The sequence below is a fragment of the Akebia trifoliata genome, chromosome 14 (genome assembly GCF_017979445.1).
Source record: "Akebia trifoliata isolate Shusen 1 chromosome 14, ASM1797944v1, whole genome shotgun sequence".
Lineage (NCBI taxonomy): Eukaryota > Viridiplantae > Streptophyta > Magnoliopsida > Ranunculales > Lardizabalaceae > Akebia > Akebia trifoliata.
This window is the reverse complement of record NC_141388.1, coordinates 7,083,661-7,101,372: the sequence shown is the minus strand read 5'-3', so window position 1 is coordinate 7,101,372 and position 17,712 is coordinate 7,083,661. Positions and strand designations below refer to the sequence as shown.

At 35.9% G+C, this 17,712-nt stretch overlaps 1 protein-coding gene across 1 annotated transcript; it reads right to left on the bottom strand.

Annotated features, from left to right (window-relative positions):
• Nucleotides 1-2,430: 2,430 nt before the first annotated feature.
• Nucleotides 2,431-5,655, bottom strand: LOC147385911 (putative ADP-ribosylation factor GTPase-activating protein AGD6). The gene is made up of 3 exons (XM_086423923.1): nucleotides 4,741-5,655; nucleotides 3,541-3,630; nucleotides 2,431-3,223 (listed from the first exon to the last, which is right to left on the bottom strand). Exons 1-3 carry the CDS (start codon nucleotides 5,515-5,517, stop codon nucleotides 2,852-2,854), a joined length of 1,239 nt encoding a protein of 412 aa, XP_086280049.1. The 5' UTR covers nucleotides 5,518-5,655; the 3' UTR covers nucleotides 2,431-2,851.
• Between the last annotated feature and the right edge of the window lie 12,057 nt (nucleotides 5,656-17,712).

Here is a 17,712-nt window from a genome sequence, read left to right as displayed (position 1 = left end):
TATGAGATAAAAGTTTCCAAATGTAGTAATTTTTTGTGAAGCTGCTTTTTTTTGGTTTTATGTTTGATTTGATATATTTGTTGAGTGCTTGACAAGTCTTGTAGGATCTAATAAATACTCCTACAATTTATACAAATCCCTAGAAAAAGGAAAATTTTTCTATGAAAAGTTGTTGGAAACTAGAATTTTCTATTTGAGTTTCAAATCCATGCGTCTAAGTAATTGAGTTAGGTTAGGCAACTCCATCTTTCCTAGGGCCTGGTCCCACACTCCTTCAAACCCACTGTCCCATTACGGATAGGCCCATTTTTTGGTGGGCTCCATGTCCCGTTGAAAAGAGCTTAATTCAATATCAAAGGTAAGACAAAATATTCATGTGTCACATGGGCCCATCCTTGCACGTGTCTTGCTGTATTCGAAGTTTCTTTACGTATAGTTCACGAATTCGTATTTCTAAGTTCTAACCAAGGCAAATGTCAATAAATTTGTTTAAAAATCTAGTAATAATTATAAATATTATAACAATAACATATAAAAACAAAAGGCTAATTATTTTAATGAATTGGGGTTTTTAGCTATAAAAAAAGTGAATTTTCTTGAATTTTCAAAATATTGAATTTATTATAAGCTTAATAAAGAGAAGTAACAAATAATAGGACATATTAATAATGGCGATGAACGGACTTTAAGGCAAATCCGTTGCATTGTATAAGTTTTTCTATGGTATAAGTGTATCTCAATGACATACAATACAATACATGAGGTGTGATGCTTTTGCCTAATAAGGTGTACAGCTCTACCTTCCCACCACAAACAGCTCTATGGGGACCTTAGCGTAATTCACCATCTTTCATGTTGTAATTGGTATAATTTTCTCTAGTCCTTCTCATTGATGTGTATTTCAACCAAAAGCTTGTTGTTACCACGTGAGTGACGGAAGTTCAAGAGAAATAGAAAATAGAGGACGCATCGCCCATATGACATAAGGTGGTAAAGTTAGTTCTATAACAAGGACAAAATGTTTTTAGGGCTTTTTTGGTTTCTTTGGCTGCGTATAGATACATGACACATCCACATATGTAAAGTAGCGTCACACTTAATTTTAAGAGTCATGATAATATGACGTCCCCTTCTGACAAATGCCCTATACGTCTTCATTACAAAACCGTAGATCATTTGTCTTGGGATATGCAGAACCATAAATCTTTTTCTAATGTATCCCAAGGATTTTGATTTACGATTTTGTGATGGGGGCGTAGGGGGTGCTTGTTAGAGGGAGTGTCATATTAACACGGTTCTAATTTTAATGACCAAAAAGAAATTGTGAAATTTATCAAGTGGTTATTTAGGAACAATTTGCTTGTTGTAGTATGATTCCAAAAATCAATTAGGCTTTGGTCCAAGTGTGTGTATTTTTGGGTTGGTCTAAGGTAATTTGGTTTGGACTTGTAACTTCTGTAAGAGACACACTTATTGGTGTTTCTAAAAAGGATTTTATTCTTTTGTAAGGAGTTTAATTTCAAGTCCAAGTTTTTTCTAAAAAAGTGAGTAGAGAAAAAAAGAAACCTAAGAGATGAGAGGTGTGAGGTGAGAGGTTTGGGAACATTGAGATCTAGAAGAAAGTAAATCTAAATGATAAAGGGAGTCCTTATATCGATTTGTCCCGTTTTCTTCATAGTAAATTCGAACTCCAATACTCATACCTCTATGGATGTAATCTTTGGGTGAACCACATAAAATCTCGTTCTGTGGATATTGTGTTCTTACTCTTTTCTTTGTATGTAACACATAAAGTAATTGGTTAAGTATCCAGTAGGCGTTTGACCAAATTACTAAGTGAGTTTCACAAGAGTATTCACATACACAACAATGCTTTGGTAGGTCATCTCAACATCATCTTTTCTTGTACATTCTTTCTTTTACTTACTGAAACTAAGTTATTAGTTATGGTTTACATAAATGTCTCCTTTTACTTTGTTTTTTTTAATGAATTTATTAAGCTATTTTTATTATAAAAAACTGAACTAAATATAACTACTTATTTCATGTATCATATTTCTGATGCTGCTGATTCCGCTATCATTTTATATTGCACCATGGAACAAACCTAGGTCCGTTTCTACAGACCCAATTCTGCAATCTCCTCTTGAGATCATAAATCATTACAACCCAGCAAACCTAGAAGTGGTGCACATTCGGTTTGGTTTCTTAGTAATTTCTTCTTCTCTAATGTCCATTAATTTCCTTAAAATGACTTCCTATAGGACCCATTCGGTCATCTTCTTGATCTGTTTACGACAATGTCCCCGCCTCATAATCTTTGATTAATTCTGGCCTGATGGAGCAGGTTCAACTCAGTGGTACCAAACAAAAAAAAAAAAATGAAGATTTACTTGTATCAGCTCATAATTTAATCTCTAAAGATCCAAGTTCTCGAACACTATCAATATCTTACTAGAGTGGCATTATTAGAGAAGAAATGATTAAAAAATGTTACAATTTATTATTACAGATTTCAAGTAAATATACAAAATTGATTTAAGAAAAAGAAGGAAAAGGAAAAAAAAGAAAAAAGAATGAAAGAATGGGAAAACTGAAGTATATAAATTCCTCCATTTACGTGTCAGGTGCAAATGACAGACAAATGCTTCCACGTCTGAAACCACCTTATTTTAAATTTAAGCAAAGAATCTCTAATTTCTTCGAGTGAAGGCAAGTCTACCTCTATTTAATAGACCAGTAACAAGAATGGAAAGCCACCACATATTTGCCAGAAAAAGAATCAGTTTTGAGTTTCTTCACCAAGAACACCACAACCAGAATTGTGGTCCTGTTGTTCTCCCAGATGTCATCAATCCCATCCAACCCAATGTTCCTCACTTTGGCTTTTCTTATTCATCTCTCCTCCACTTTTTCCCACAAGAGATGCTGATTTGGGACTATCTGCTCCCCAATCATCCCAACCTTTAAAAGATGAGTCATTCCCTTTACCTTCCTCACAATGATGTCCAACGTCACCATTGCCAACCCTATCTGCTGCTTGTTTGGAATGCATCTCCGCATTCCACTCAACCCCATCTCTAGTATATTCCTCGACTTTCTGAGACGCCATTGTCATTACGTCTTTCATGATTCCCCATGTCTTCTGTCCAAGTTCTGTGGTCATTGTTGTTACTACGTTCACAGTCTCATTCATCTTGGCATCGTATGAACCTTCTGTCACCTTTTAAATGTAAAAAATAAAATAAAATAATTTTAATGAGATATTTGATATAGGGGTTAAGATGACGTGGGTATTCTTTCAAGCTGAGCAAATACCAAAGCATATTACATTCTTTTTTGTAGGATTAAAACCCATTAGTTGGGGTTCATATTTTATTTGTGTATTCTGCTATTATGAAATGGAGGGGGGGAAAGGGATCCACTCATAGGGTAGATATAAATCTTTTGGATTCTTGGTTGGCTGACTTGATTCGTCAATTTCAAACTACAGATAATCTAGATATAGAAGCAAAGAATGAGAGATAAACACGTAGTTACCTTGGAAGTAAGCTCCTTCGTGCCTGCTTGGACTGCACTAGCCGCAGACTGTACAGCAGATGATGCAACTAACGATAATCGACCAAAGCCCTAACAGATGGAAAGAATGAATCAAGTTAGCTTATAAGAGGATGGGTAATTAACTCTTTCCTTCACAATATTAGAGAACAGATACTTGGGGCGCACAAAAAAATCTATAACTTATATTTTATAGCCTATGGCATGAGAAAAGTAACAGGCAGTACAAAACCACAAGTTAAAAGAGAAAAATGCATATAATTGAATTAAAACAAAAGAATTGCATTAATGCCTCGTTGGCACAACCTAATGCTCAAGTAATTTTACAAACCCGAGGTAACGCCAATGGATTTTACGAAGTGATCCATCTAAAAAGCCCACCAAAGTAATTATGGTTTTGACTTGGAATTGATTTTTTTTCTCGAGGGATGAGATTTATATACCCAAACCAGGTAACCAAGCTTAGAACAAGGGGCAAAATGACATATAACAAACTAAAAGATGTAAAAGGATAACTTAGCATTGAAATTGAATTCATTGAAGCAAGAATCTGCCTTGACATCCGGTTGTAGAGTCACAAAGAAATTTATCAAAAAAAAAAAAAAACGTTGAATTACAAAGATGATCATACGTTTATTTCAATTCTGTCGGAGGAACCCTGTCCCCCATTTTAAGGCATTGATCCGTAATGCCTTGTGAAGAATTACTGGAATGAATCTATGGGAGTCAACATACAAGAAAACTATCTTTGTAAAGCTAAGAAAGAAGGTGAATTTACTTGGGATCTACAATTTGTTAAACTAAGAAAGAAGGTGAATTTGCTTCACTTTTGTTCAAGGAATATGAAACCTTAGCACTAGAGTCTCAAATTCAACCCTAAAATCTAACAGTGGAGACAAAAAAAAAAAATAATAATAATAATAATAACAAACTCATTCCTTCAACTACTCGTAAGAACAGAATCATCCACATTGACGCAATGCTAGCGAAAATCAACTGTGAAGAACATCATGAATTTAATCCGTAATGCAATATAAGTTTCATAATCCAAGTAAAATTATCACCCAAGAAGATCTAACAACCCAATGAATCAAGAAACTAATCATCCAAATAAATAAAACTAAAGAAACCAGATTTTTTTTTTTTGAAAATTTGAGAACTTGTTTATGATCATTCCCTCACCTGGGAAACTGCTTCCAAAATAACATCTCCCTGAGAACTAGTCCTCGAAATTGGCCTCGAACCGGTCGATCCAAACCCAACATACTTCCCACCTTGTGAAGGCGGAATTCCAACTGGCCTTCCTTCATTCTCAGCAACCTTTTCGGCAAAAAACCTCTCTTTATTCGAAGCCGAAGCCATCAATTTCCCATTAATATCCTCAGAAGACCAAGATCGACTCGGCCCATTAAACTCAACATTCGACCTAAAATCCCCAATAGAATGATTCCTCCGAACGTTACTACGGTTATCATCCCATCCGTCCCATTGCCAATCAGAATGATTCGAGTTCGAATTGGGTTTAGGAGGTTTTCTCGAAGGGACGGATTCTTGAACAATTGGGGGTTCGTTCCAAGGGCGATTCTCTGCTAAACATTGAATCTTTTCTCGGAACAGAGAGGCTGCATTGGTGTTGTATTTGAAGGAGATTTCGGTTTGTTTGGGGATTCCTCGAGCAGAGAAGAAGTTGTTTAGGGCTTCGTTTCCACCTGGGTTTGATTCCATTTTCTTGAGATAGGGTTCGGTCCAGGAATCCATGGTGACAGAGCGGACGAAACTGAGGTGGACACCAAGGCCGCGATGTTTGCCAGAGCAGTCGAGACAGATGAAGACACCGTAAGAAACAGAGGCCCATTGTGGGTTCTTTTGAGAGCAATCTACGCAGGTTCGATTTGCTGGGAGAGATTGTAGGACTTGAAGACGACGAGACGCCATGATTGCAGAAGACGAAGAAGACATTTGGGATTTGGGAACTACAGTGATGGAGTTCGTTGGGTTTGATGTTTCGTTCTGTATACTAAACCGTATAAAATGGCGGGTTTGCGTTTGGTAGTTATTGAACGCTTCCCTGCCAATGTAAATGGCTTCCCTATGACCAGCGAATCTTTTAGAGCGTTGCTATTGTCACTCCAATTTTTACTTATTACACTCTAATTTCTTAAATTATTTATTTAATAAACCCCAATTAAGGATTAAAAAACACTCTTCAAACAAAAGTTTGTCTAAATTATAATTTCAACATTATTAAAACATTATAACACTTCTTCAAACAATTTCATTAGCTCATTACAATTATGATTAGGGTAATATAACATCGAAAGCCAAAAAATAGAAATCTAGTGCTTTAAAAAAAAAAAGGAGAGAACTTTTGTTTGAACCCCAACTTTTACTTATTTTGAATCATTCACTTATTTTCTTTATTTTAAATTTGGGTGCAATAAGTAAAACTTGAGATGCCAATAACAATTCTCATCTTTTATTGTTTTAATGGTGATAGGTGACCCTAGGCATAAAATGTAGTCCTCTAATTTTTGTAAAAGATACTCTAATGATCAAGTCAACTGAAAATATGATAGAATTTATGTCTCGAAGAGAAAATTGTATAATTTCAACTTTAAATTCATATTTATTTGTTAAATTTAAAATGTCTAGATGAGTTGTGATATTTTTATTTATTTATTTGTAAGTTGGACTTAACCCCACGACCTCAAAGTTGAGGTTGCAATATGTAAACCAACTGAGCTATGGATATAAGCCAAGGGTGTTACTTATATGATATAAGTAGTCATCTACTTGACACTAAAAAGAATAGCATGTCCTGCTTAGGTTACCTATCTTGGCAGATTAATAAACTTCGTTTGTTTAACCATCACGACAAACAGGGCAGAGTTAATAGGGAGTTGGTGGGGGCAACTGACCCCCACAGAACTTTGAGACACCCCTATATTTTCAACTACTTACATGCGTCATTTGCCCCCACACCCTCACCTCTCTCCCCATTTGCCCCCACACACCCTCACCTCCCCCCCCCCTCCCCCTCTTCAATTTTTTTGTTGATGACATTGCCTCTTGACCTGGCCTTCTTATATACTAATTGGATTGACCTAAATATTCTTTTCTTTAACTTCTAACCAAAAACCTTCTCCCTAAGATCATTCATCTTCAAGTTCTTCAACTACACAACTAACCATAGTTTGCCCCCACTACAAGAAAATCCTAGCTCTGCCCCTAATGACAAAATCTTGTCAGTATGTATGGTAATTTTTTTTTTTTGCTAAGCTTATGTAAGGTGAAGTTAACTATCCTTTTCATAGTGCATGTGTGGACAATTGGCTGCTAAAACTTCGTGGGATTATCCAGTCTTTATCTTTCTACGTTTTACCTTATGTTACTAGAGGTGTTTTGGGATGTGATTTCTCAAACTCAAACTTTGTGACTTTTTCTTGTACTCGATAAGGATTTTTTATCCTACCGTCACAATGCATTTTGTATAGAGAACAAGATACCTCATAAATTAAGACTAATGATAAATTGATGCTCTAAAACCTCACGTTCTTTGACGTGGCAATGCATAGAACCATTTATCTTTTCCCTGTGTATCTCGAAGAAAAAGATCTATGATTCTATGCACTGTCACATCAGAGAGCGTATAATGAGTGTCAGTTTATCATGACTCATAAATTAATGATGACCGAGAAGAAAGGTGGATGTCTTTTTGTTGTATTTATACAACAAATTGGGTACAATGGTGTCTTGATTAGAGCTATTAGCCCCACACTAAAGAACATGCATAGTCTACTTACTTAAAGACAATTTGATTGGATCCAGATGTGATCAAATGTAGTTCCATAGATAAAATGTGGATCTATACGGTACATACAAACTAAATATACAACATGAAATATATATACTACTGGACCCAGGCCTAATTTTTCAAAAATCAATCCATCAATTATCAAATTGGATCTTTAATGGGTCAGGTCCTTATCCAAGCCCTAATTAACTTATCAACACGTAATGGAGGAATTTTGGATTCACCCAATCTCAAGATCTACATCATCAGTCAAAGGCGAAACTTGCGTTACCCAACTTCTCATAAAACACAAATTTGACTATTGAATTAAGAGTCATGATAATTTGACTACCCCATGTAGCACACTCAATTGACTCTCTTGGCGTGACAAGTTCAGGAACCGTAGATTTGTACGTCTCGAGATAAATGGTTCCCTTGGGGTACACATTTTTATTGGAAAATGCAGTTTTATATCACGAGACGTACAAATCTATGGTTCCCGAATTTATCATGTTAAGAGAGTGGATTGAGTGTGCCGCGTGGGGTAGTTAGATTATCGCAATTTTTGAATTAATACAAAATGCTTGACACATCCAATATTGAAAATATCTTGTTTTTCTCGCATTTCAATCCCATGCTTATCTAGATTGTCTTGTTAGACCTATAAACTTTATTAGAGATACCTACATATGCCGTAAAAAATAATCGAAAGCTTCTCAAAAGGTGAATTACTATCAAGTAAAGCTGAGTGTTTGAATAATAAAACCTTAAAAATGTATTCAACAATAAATTGCAAGCCATGACATCAGTTGGTGAAACCTACTAAATCTCTACACTCAACTTTAGTAAGAACCTAAATAAGAAATTGATCACACTCCCGTTGTCACAAATCCGTAATAACAATGTGTAAATCACCCTCAAGAACCTTAAACATTTATGTTTTACAAGAGAATAAAATTACATATATATAGATATTCAATGCAATTTCACACAGTCAACAAAAGAGAAAATCCCTTTTATAGACAATGACTACAATCTAGGAACCCTTGTTATTTCTCATAAGCAAACAAAAGGAAATACCAAAAATAACTCACATAAGTGGAAAGAGCCATCAACCTATTGAAACAAAAGAATGATCATTTTATATCATCAAATTCCAACAATCTCCACCTTGATAGAAAATCACCTACATGCCATTGCTAAACCACCAAGCCTACATTGACTTGAAACCTAGAGAAGTTGATCTCGTTTTCAACTTTTCTACTTGAACCATCTTCATTAGCATATCCGCTAAGTTCTCTTTGGTTTTCACTTTTATCAACGGTATCATGCCTTCTTCATTTATATGGCCCAACTTCCGATGTCGTAATCAAATAGGAAAGTCATCATTTCCTCTCACATGTTTACATTTCCAACCATCGTTTCTCAAACTAACTTTTACAAATTGCCAATCCGAACACCCTTCATAACAACCAATGCTCTTTTTGCTATCTTGAGAACTCTACTGTAGACACCCAAATTTGAGCGGGCCCTCGACGTAAAATGCCCAAAACGATAATAAAAATTGTATTCGGCCCTCGAAGCCCATACCTCCAAAAGTCCTATTTTCTTCTCAATAAATGGTTCAAGCCTACTCACGTAGCCCACGGACCCAAAACCATTTTTCTATACTCCTAAACTCAACCCAACATAAACCCAACCCAACCTAAGCCCATCACCTAAAACCCAATCATTCCTTAATCCAATCCACTACCAAAGCCCAAAGTCCAACTCATTATCCAAGCCCAACCTAACCCATAAACCATCATCCACATCAAACCAATCACTAATTTAACATCAAAAGATGACACATGTCATCATCCCCTTCCACCTCCCTCATCTAATCACCTATCCCCATTACTTTTCTCTCACAATTCATCTACCACATCACTTCTCTCCAAAATCACCTCAACCCATACCCTACCCTAACCTAACCTATCCCCATTCTCCAACACCATCAACCATCCAACCACCCACACACCCTAACCTATCACCATTCTCTAACACCATCAACCACCCACATCACAACCCATATCTCCTACACCATAGAAAATCACCTTTCCTTAAAACACTCCCACAAAATCACCTCAACCCATACCTCCCACCATCATCACCAAGCTAACCCATACCTTTCTCTCTTACCAACCAACCATCATCACCAATTAATTCATCTCGTCACCACATCATATCTCCCCATTTGCCATATGTTATCATCCCCTCAATTCTCCCAAAATCCAACCAACCAACCTCTTACATTACTCATCCCCCTAAATCTAAACACCTCACTTCTTCACCCAACCTAACACTCATTCTCCAAACAACTCCCTTACACCCTTATTCTTTTAATCAATCATCACTCATTTCACCCCACCAAACACTCTACCCAAATAGATTTGGGTAAGATCCAAACCATTTGGGTCAAAATACAACTCATTTCCCTCATTACACAACTACTCTTACTTCCATTTCAAATTTCATACCCTTCATCTCTAAAACACATGTCATTATCCATTATTCCAATCCTTCACCCCATTATACCCCTAAAATAACTCCTCAACTTCTATAAAATCCCCTCCATTCTCCTCTCACAAGAACTAATGAAAAATCCCACATCTAACCCTCAAAAAGATTAAAAAGAAATCACTCTCTCAACCTTTCTCTCTTAACCCATCCTACTACCTCTATTATCAACACTCAACTTTCCACTCATCTCACAAATCTAAACTCTCAACTTTATCTCAAGCAAATCAAGAAAAGAAAAAAGAAGACTCATCAAGGGGTACATCTTTGAAGATCAAAGAAGATCAAGATTAAATCAAGGTGGGTTTGAAAAAGAACACCCCCTTTAATTTCCCTCTTCTACTCACCCCCATTCTCTAGACTTTGCACACACCACAACGGTAAATGACCCCTTTTTCAATAAGGGTGCCCTTAATGGTTTGAATCAACATTAAAGCCCTTCATACTTGACAGCACACATCTAACTTTTTCGATTTTATTTATATTTTTTACTTTATTTTAAAAAAGGACTGAATCCGAGGTTACCACCTATGGTGGATGGAGTGGGGTGCCTAACACCTTCCCTACTCCATGAATGGACCCCCTTACCTTGAATCAAAGGTTGGACCAAATGTACCTTATCCGTACGAGAGTCATCAAATGTCAAAATGATATAATTTTTTGAAAATGTGACATCGGGTAACCATTCACACCTTTTACCAAATTTGAATGGTGACGACTCCAAAACCCCTCAAAGTGGAGGGATATTTCAAAATGATGAAAATCCCGTGACCACATCCACCTTGCCTGATGAATTTGTAGCCACCCAAATCTAATTCGCAAAGAGAAACGAAACTCTTCTTTAACTTCAACACATGTCTAGCGCCTTCTAGTGTTCTCACCATCGCATCAACCATTTTCAACCTTGCCGTACCAATTCCAACTATTTTACTAGTTGAGGTATCTCCCATCAAAATCAGACCACCTTCACATGGTTCATATGAACTAAACCAAGATCATTGGGGGCACATGTGATAAGTAGTATCACTATCAAGAATCCAAATTTATTGGAACATGGGATTGTCTCGAGCCATGAATATTTCATCTTTTATAAACTCGGAAGTAAGTCCTTTAACTTGATTGACTTATTTCTTTCCTTTGGCATTTTATTTCTCCTTACCCATCTCTTTGTCGGAATTTAAATTTTTACCCAATTCCTTCCTTTTTCAACAATCCTTTTTTATGTGTCTCATTTTACCATAATACCAACAACCTCCTTTGTCAAAATGACCTTTAAATTTTGATTGATATTTTGATTTTCTTCTTGACATGTGAGCCTTTATATCTAAGTTTCTCAAGCTTTCTAAGGATGCCTTTCTTCGAAGCTCATTGGCAAGTAGCGCACTACACACTGCATCCAAGTAAATATCATTTTCTTTAGTGCAACTCAAAGTAGTGACTAAATTGTTGTAAGACTCTGATAATGTGCATAACAAAATCACTGCCTTATCATTCATTTTAATCATCACACCAATGCTTTTAAGTTGACAAATAATGTTGTTAAAATCATTTAGGTACTCTAAGATCTTCGTGCATTCTTTTATTCTCATAGAATATAATTTTCTCTTCAAGAAAATTCGATTTGTTAGAGACTTGGTTTGATACAAGCCTTCTAACTTCACCCATAAGTCTTTTGCTATTTTCTCACCGACAATATTGAATAACAATTCATTCGCTAAAAACAAATGAATGGTTACCTGTGCCTTTAAATCAAGTTTTTTCCAATTATCTTCACTCATTGTTTCTGCCTTCTTATCTCTCCCGTACAAAGCCTTGTGTTATCTTTGTAATTAACAAGTCATGGATCTTCATTTTCCATTATTCAAATTCTTTTTCCTATCAATTATCTCCACCTCAAATCGAATATTTGTCGTTTTTCTTGCAAAAATCTCTTACAAGCAATTTGTCAAACACCTTGCATACACAATTCAGATGCTTTGATACCAATTGTTGTGACTAGATCCCAAGCCACACATAAAAACTAAATTATTGAAATTAATCTCTTTTAACATCAAAATAATTAATTCCAACAACCAATTCTCTACATCCAACTTTGGTAAGAACCCGAACACACTCTCGTTATCACAAACTCGTAACAACAATGCGTAGATTACCCTCGAGAACCTTGAACATCTAAGTTTTACAAAAGAAGAAAAGACATACATAGAGACTCAATGCTTTATCACACACTCAACAAAAGAGAAAATCCCCTTTTATAGACAATAATTACCATCTAGAAATTCTTTTTATTTTTCATAAGCCAATAAAAGGAAATACCAAAAATACTCCACATAAGTGGAAAGACCCATCAACCTATTGAAACAAAAGAATGGTGATTTTATATCACCAAAACCCAACATGATCTCTAGAACTTGATGAGATAATAGGGTAGCTTTTGTAGTAGTTTTAGTGAAGTACAAATTCATATTTGTTCCAGTGTGAAGGTCTTTCTCTAAGAAGAATAGAGAAACATTAGGATCATCGTGGAGATCTTCCTTAGAGGCAGCACGAGTGTAGATATGCATTTTTTTCCGTTAACTGTAGTACTAATCTTCTCTTCTTCAAAATCTGCAAAAGATACTCAAAAATTTAATTGGTGGTAGATTATTTATTAGATGATGAAAGAACCACTTCAAAGTTCAAACTTGATTTTATACTTCAGAATGTTAAGTAGGAGCAAAGAAGATCTTTCCTTCGTTCCACCCTGCAAATACTCGCCCTGCTTCTCTTTCTATCTTCAACTGTACTCAACAATGAAACGACATACATAAAATAAGTAAATAAAATAGTTAGATATGTAAAAACATATGAAGTAATAATGTTGAATTTCTCTCCCAATATTGCATGTTTAATAGATTAATATATGAGAGTCCAAGGTCAATCATATTCAATGAATCCTACCACCATATGATACATATTTCTCATTAACTCATTGATCTCGACCATTCAATTGGTGGATCTGCATAAAGGGTAGGGTCCCTGCATGAACTCTTAGATACCAATCAAAGTGAGATATTGTGAGGTTGGCTTATTGGTAAAACTAGCGATAAGGATTTGCTACTTCTGGTTGAGTGTTTAAAATTGGATGGTCCTCTGACTTACCTTATTACATGTGGAGACTTCCTTGGGGTCAGGGCGTGCGATTGTAGGGACTAGTCTCATCCGAAATGGGTTGTAGGATATAATACATTGAGTCAAAAAGAATAATGATATTTGGAGAGTTATTTATTTGGTATGGTTTTTTAAGTGGGGTCTATTTTCCATGACCATCCAAATGATATTGATGAGGATCAGATACACTTATAAATATGCATTAATAAATAAACCATTAAAGTAGAGAGAAGCATCCAAACCTTATCCTTCAACAGGAGGGCATCCCAGTCATTATCTTTCAAAAGAACCCTTGTTTCTTCATAACTTAGAGACACGATAATTCAAATCTCCAAGCCAAATAACTCGGCTGAAAGGTTTGGTACATCAAATAAAATGTCGCCATCCATAAACTTACAAAAAGATAAAAATAATAATAATAAGGGAAAATTACTAAAACAGCTGTATATTTTGCCAAAATACTGAACCAGCCATTTTTTTTAATATCTACAAAAAAGATCTCATACCTGCTTTCACAATTGTTATTTTTATACGAAAAACATTTACAGTTCATCCAATGTAGGTCATGGTACATATAATTTGATTCAGAAAAGGTAATCAACGTGACCATATAATGTATAATCATTTTGATAAGAATCTTGATAAAATGACTCCCCCACGTGACACACTCAATCGACTTCCCCTGATGTGACTTGTGATAGAATTGTAGATCTGTGATCCTCGAGATACACAATAAATAATCTACCAGGTGGTACTGGTAGTGGTAAGTACTTAAGGGAGATGGTTATAATATCCATTATTAATGAGGGTTGTGATTTAAAAAATCCTATATTTTTTAGCAACTCGGCCAAGTAAAAACCATAAAATGAGATGCCCTGAATCTTGAACCCGCAGTTTCAAATGGTTCAGTGATATTGAGACATATATATATATGGGTCAGGCTCAAGGGCCATGTGAGAAAACATGTGAGAAAACTTTCGTTTTTCAAAATAAGGGTTAGAGGTTTTGGATTGAGCTGATTTTTTGCAAGGATGGTCACTATGATGAGAAGATCATCCTCACAAAAAATCAGCTCAATCAGAAACTTCTAAATCCATCAAAAGTGATTTACAAATTAGTGATAAAAATTGGTAAAAAATCGACGGTCCACATTCTAAATCACTTTTAATGGGGTTAGAAGTTTCAGATTGGGCTGATTTTTTTTTTTGGATGATCTTCCCATCATAGAGATCATCCTCACAAAAAATCAACTCAATCCAAAATTTCTAACCCATATTTTAAAATTTTATTTACTTTCGAAAGTTTTCTTATATGTTTTCTCACATGGCCCTTGACCCTGACCCTATATATATATGTAGGGAGCGGTTCAGCAGCCCCTTATGGTGCCCCATATGGTGCCACGCATTTTTTGTAAATCACTTTTGATGGGGTTGCAAGTTTTGGAATAGGCTGATTTTTTGTGAGGATGATCTCTATGGTGAAGAGATCATCCTCACAAAAAAACTGCTCATTTTGAAACTTCTAACCCTAGTTTACAAGTTGAAGGATTGTGGACCGTCCAATTTTTGTAAATCACTTTTGACGGAGTTAAAAGTTTTGGAATGAGCTGATTTTTGGTGAGGATGATCTCCTCATCATAGAGATCATCCTCACAAAAAATCAGCTCATTCCAAAGCTTGTAACCCATGTTTTGAAAAATGTGTGGCACCATATGGGGCACCATGATGGGGCTGCTGAACCGCTCCCATATATATATAGGATGGCGTTATTACGACCCTATTTCGACTCACATTGCGACACACCGTTTGTCTTATATGGGCAAAATGTTAGGAATGGGTTGATTTTTTGTGAGGATGATCTCTGTGATGAGAGGATCATCCTGACAAAAAATCATCCCATTCCAAAACTTCTAACCCCATCAAAATTGATTTACAAAAATTGGACGGTCTAAAATTTTTCAACTTGTAAACATGGGGATAGAAGTTTCATAATGAGCTGATTTTTGGTAAGGATGATCTCCTCACCATAGAGATCATCCTCACAAAAAATCAGCCCATTCCAAACATTTTTGCCCATATAAGACAAAACGGTGTGTCGCAATGTGAGTCGCAATATGTGTCTACGGAACCCGACCCATATATATATATATATATATGATTTGGGTTTGAATTGAACCAGGTCATAAAAGATCTTGAACCGCTTTCGGCGTCCGGGTGTTTGGCAACATTGTCTCCCAATAAACCCCAGTAAACACAAAACCAGAATAAAAAAAATAAAATTTTTAAGGAGAAACAGAGAAGTGGGTGTATTTATTAGTAATTAAGGATGAGGAAATCATCCTCGTCCTCATAATTCACAAGGCTTCGAATTCAGAAAGCTACACACTAACAATAAGAACCACTGGTTAAAGTGTTTTCTTAAGAAAAATACTTCCCTTACAAACTTAGTAAGATTTCAGATCTTGGTATAAAACGTTGAGCTCAAATGGATTATCACATTGGCAATCCAACACCAGTTGTCTATATTTCGTGGAAAAACTTAGATAAAAAATAAATATTTCAAAAACAATTATTTTTTGGACTAGATCCAAGGTGTTGAAAATGGACTGTTACTGAACTCCCAAACTTAAAATTCAAATTCAACGGTGAAAAATAATTATTATTTTCAAAGTCTATAGAATTTTGTCTTCTACATCCTTGTGGCATCCGATCATGATTTTAGATACCACAAGCTGAGCTCAATGACCCTTAGTAAGATTTTAAATCTTACTAAATTCATGAGACTGGTCTCACTCTTTTGTAATATGTGCCCTAAGGGCACATGTTAAGGTGTATTAAATGCACCATGGAAATAAGCAATTAAGGGCATTCTGCTAGAGAATTTTTTAAGACATTTTTGGTAGAAAAGTTAATTTCCATGGTGTATTTAATGCATCCTTAGCATGAGCTGTTGGGGCACATGTTAACGAAACCGGTTTAATAGCTCTACAATGAAGTTGGAAGCCCACATGAACAACAATAAGGACAACTGGTTTAATATTCACAGATGTTCATGGCTTGTCAGCCCTGGCGTGGGCATGGAACGGGCGGGCTGCACTTTGAAATTCATGGCACATGCCTAAAAACTGGTTAAGGCCACATAGTGTTTTGGGTTAACGGAGCCAATTTTTCACCTGTACCCCCTATTTTATGTAAGCATACAAAGCTCCATCAGTTTTCTTACAACATCGAATAACCTAAATACCCCCTTATTTGCTTGAACAACCTTTTTTGGGTTTGAATTTGCAAAATTTATGTTTCTCGAACATGTATTTGATTGACTCTCACTTTTTGGGGTTTTGATTGGTTAAAGCCTCGTTTCTTGAATTTTGATTTGTTGGGGCCTCATTTCTTGGGCTTGGATTTGTTGGAGTAGCATTTCTTGGATTTGAATATTTTAACGCCTTGTTTCATGGATTTAGGTTTGTTTGACATTTGATTATTGGGATTAGATTTGTTGGAGCATTACTTATCATGCTTTGATTTGTTGGACCCTCATTTCTCCGACTTGGATTTGTTAGAGTCTTCTTTTTTTGGTATTATATTTTTTAGAGTCTCTTTTCTCGAGTTTGAATTTTTTTCAGACCCTCGTTTCTTGGGGTTGGATTTGTTGGAGGCATGTTTCTTGAAATTGGATTTTCTTGAGTTGATAGGTCCTCTTTTCATGGTTGATGTAGTTAGGGATTTCGAGAAGGGTAGGTAGAAGTCACAATGTGAAAAAAGCCAATATTTGACGACCTTTTGGGCGGTTGAATTTCATAAAATTCGACAGACCAAGGTGTCAAAATTTTCATTGTCATTTTTTTTTTTTCGACGGATTTAAACTGTCAAATTAATGGAGGATGAGAGAAATTTGATGGCTCCAAGCCGTCAAATTGGGAAACATCAAAATTTTCAATAGACCATTGAAATTCGATTTCTAAAATTTGAGGGCTTTGGCTCGTTGATTTTCTTGTCAAAATTTTCAGTTTTCAAATAATGAGTGTTGGATCGAAACAAGCCCCACTTAAACAGACACAAAATTACGAAGAAAATTCAACAATAAACTCAAACAATGAGGTTTATTAATTGAAAGATAATCATAGTCGCCAAATAATTCAACTGCCCTTATAGTTTGACTTTAATCTCCTTCCGTTAACTGTATAATAGTCTTGGATCGCCATCAAGACCGATCTTTCGATCTAGTGGGCTTGATGCCTAACACCTTTCGATGCCCGTAATCTGACCCTTTATCCATTGTCTTTATCGTAAATCGACGCAACTTCTGTTTTGAGTCATTTTATGGTTCCTAGACCTAAATTAGATGACAACTCCAAAACATCGGGATCCACATACACCATGTGAATATTTCCTGGGGGCACTTTCAGTTACTTAGATAGTAGAGTCACCGACTCTAATCTAACCATGGAAACCAATAACATAATGAATAATGATGAATGTGCAGACTTGGTATGTGGTTGGGTATGCTGCTGATGTGGCAAGGGTGCAAAACCGCACATCTTTTTCCTGTGTATCCCAATGAAAACTATCTATAGTTCTGTGCCCTTGCCACGTCAGACCAACTGTAGGGAGGGTGAGACAGAGAGACTGAAGTAATACATCCAACAATCCTAC

Bases quoted from the DNA above. Each gene is read 5' to 3' on its own strand.
- LOC147385911 (XM_086423923.1), bottom strand. From the start codon at position 5,517: ATGTCTTCTTCGTCTTCTGCAATCATGGCGTCTCGTCGTCTTCAAGTC. The intron at 3,631-4,740 runs GTGAGGGAATGA...TCCATCTGTTAG, and splicing joins TTTTGGAAGCAGTTTCCCAG to GGCTTTGGTCGATTATCGTT. The intron at 3,224-3,540 runs GTAACTACGTGT...TACATTTAAAAG, and splicing joins CGAAGGAGCTTACTTCCAAG to GTGACAGAAGGTTCATACGA.